Source organism: Scylla paramamosain, chromosome 41 (genome assembly GCF_035594125.1).
Source record: "Scylla paramamosain isolate STU-SP2022 chromosome 41, ASM3559412v1, whole genome shotgun sequence".
Taxonomy (NCBI): domain Eukaryota; kingdom Metazoa; phylum Arthropoda; class Malacostraca; order Decapoda; family Portunidae; genus Scylla; species Scylla paramamosain.
In genome coordinates, this window is record NC_087191.1 from 8,779,467 (window position 1) to 8,781,966 (window position 2,500).

At 41.1% G+C, this 2,500-nt stretch overlaps 1 protein-coding gene across 1 annotated transcript in view; it reads left to right on the plus strand.

Moving 5' to 3' along the window:
- The window catches only part of LOC135092964 (mucin-2-like), a 45,004-nt gene that overhangs the window by 21,725 nt on the left and 20,779 nt on the right, over positions 1 to 2,500 (plus strand). Inside the window, 1 exon segment of the mRNA XM_063991788.1 lies at positions 244 to 318. Within this exon segment, the coding sequence (XP_063847858.1) occupies positions 244 to 318 (75 nt within the window).

Sequence of the window (2,500 nt, forward strand, 5' to 3'; positions counted from 1 at the left end):
CCTGTACTTAAACACATCTGTACTTAACACACCTGTACTTAAACACACCTGCACTTAACACACCTGTACTTAACACACCTGTACTTAACACACCTGTACTTAGAGGCAATCTTTCTATCACTTACACTTAAACACTTGTACTATTATAAGTGTTCCTATACATGAACTTACAAACCAGCTATCATTTGTATTTACACATCTGTACCTACACGCCTGTACTGACACACCTGTCCACACCTGCAGGGTTCGTCACGCGCCACCCAGAGCAGCTGCAGTGACGGCTCTCTCCTCTCAATGGGCAGCTCTGAGAATGATGAGGTGAGTGTGTGTGTGTGTGTGTGTGTGTGTGTGTGTGTGTGTGTGTGTGTGTGTGTGTGTGTGTGTGTGTGTGTGTGTGTGTGTGTGTGTCTGCGTGTCTTTGTGTCTCTCTGTCTGTCTTTGTGTCTATCTGTCTTTATGTGTGTGTGTGTGTGTGTGTGTGTGTGTGTGTGTGTGTGTGTGTGTGTGTGTGTGTGTGTGTGTGTGTGTGTGTCTGTCTGTCTGTCTGCGTGTCTTTGTGTCTCTCTGTCTGTCTTTGTGACTATCTATCTTTGTGTGTGTGTGTGTGTGTGTGTGTGTGTGTGTGTGTGTGTGTGTGTGTGTGTGTGTGTGTGTGTGTGTGTGTGTCTGTCTGTCATAACACCATAATTACAGTGCCTGTCCACACTCTCACACTCATTAAGTCTGTACAAAAACTTCTCACACAATATCTGTCATTGATTCAAAACTTTTTTTTCTTTTGTTGAGTATTAAGTAAAGAAATGTGTTCTATTATTTTTTTTTTCTAAATTTTTACCTACTGTAATTATTAAAAAAGTTGTTAAAGAATTCATGTAATTAACACACGGAATTTGCATATCAAGAGAATAATTAAAAAACATTGTAATTGTGAAAAAAGCCATGTGTAGTTGAGCGTGGAGCGGTCTGTGCCTCAGCGTGTGGCCCCGTGCACTGTGTGGTGGCCCCAGGGTAGCAGCCACTGGCCCAATGTGACCTGACCTCTAACTTGATCTAGTATACCCTGATGTATTCTAACCTAACTTAACTAATCTAACTTAACCCAGCATAACCGAACTCAATCTAACATAACCTAACATGACCTAACCTAACCTAACCTAAAATAACTTATCTTAATCGAACCTTACCTAACCAACCCAACTCAACCCTAACCTAACCTAACCTAACCTAACCTAACCTAGAATAACTTATCTTAATCGAACCTTACCTAACCAACCCAACTCAACCCTAACCTAACCTAACCTAACCTAACCTAACCTAGAATAACTTATCTTAATCGAACCTTACCTAACCAACCCAACTCAACCCAACCCAACCCTAACCTAACCTAACCTAACCTAACCAAACCAAACCTAACCTAACCTTCCTAACCTAAGCAAACCTAACCTAAGCACAGTCGTATACATAATATAATTTTCTACTTTTCCCTTCCCTTCTCATCTGTGTGAGTGTACTCGTTACTTTAGGCAATGTAAGTCTGCCATATGTCTCATGTGTGTGTGTGTGTGTGTGTGTATGTGTGTATGTAAGTGTGACAGATGGTGTGTGTGTGTGTGTGTGTGTGTGGGTGTGGGTGGGTGGGTGGGCGTCTGTATGTAACGGTAATGCCTTCCCTCATTGTATTAGTAAAGCCTTTTTGAATATTATGGCAGTAGTAGTAGTAGTAGTAGTAGTAGTAGTAGTAGTAGTAGTAGTAGTAGTAGTAGTTGTTGTTGTTGTTGTTGTTGTTGTGATGTAGAAATAGAAAAAAAAAGTATTGTAATCTTTATTCCTCATTATATACGGATTAATTCTCTCTCTCTCTCTCTCTCTCTCTCTCTCTCTCTCTCTCTCTCTCTCTCTCTCTCTCTCTCTCTCTCTCTCTCTCTCTCCCCGAAACCACCACCACCACCGTTCCTTTCACTGTCTGTCTCCCATCTGTCAGAGAGAGAGAGAGAGAGAGAGAGACGAGGAAGGAGCATTTTATACATATACGCTACTTCTACTACTACTACTACTACTACTACTACTACTACTACTACTACTACTACTACTACTACTACTAAAAGACTTGAAATTACAGAAACGGTGAGTGATTTAGAACAATCGAGAGAGAGAGAGAGAGAGAGAGAGAGAGAGAGAGAGAGAGAGAGAGAGAGAGAGAGAGAGAGAGAGAGAGAGAGAGAGAGAGAGAGAGAGATCCATCACTCAACATCTTTTACAACTCTCTCTCTTTCTTAAAAAAAGATATAAAATAAATACGCAAATAAAGAAGAAAAATCATTAATACTACCATCATTATTTACTTTTAAAATGCCAATATTTACCATAACCGGCAACTCGAATCAGGATGGGTGAGTTGCCAACGCGCGACATTTGTTGAGGAAAAACATCGAGTAGCGGAGATTTAATGCCAGTGACGCTGAGGCTGTGATGGGAGGAGGATGTGTGTCTCTTCCTCCGC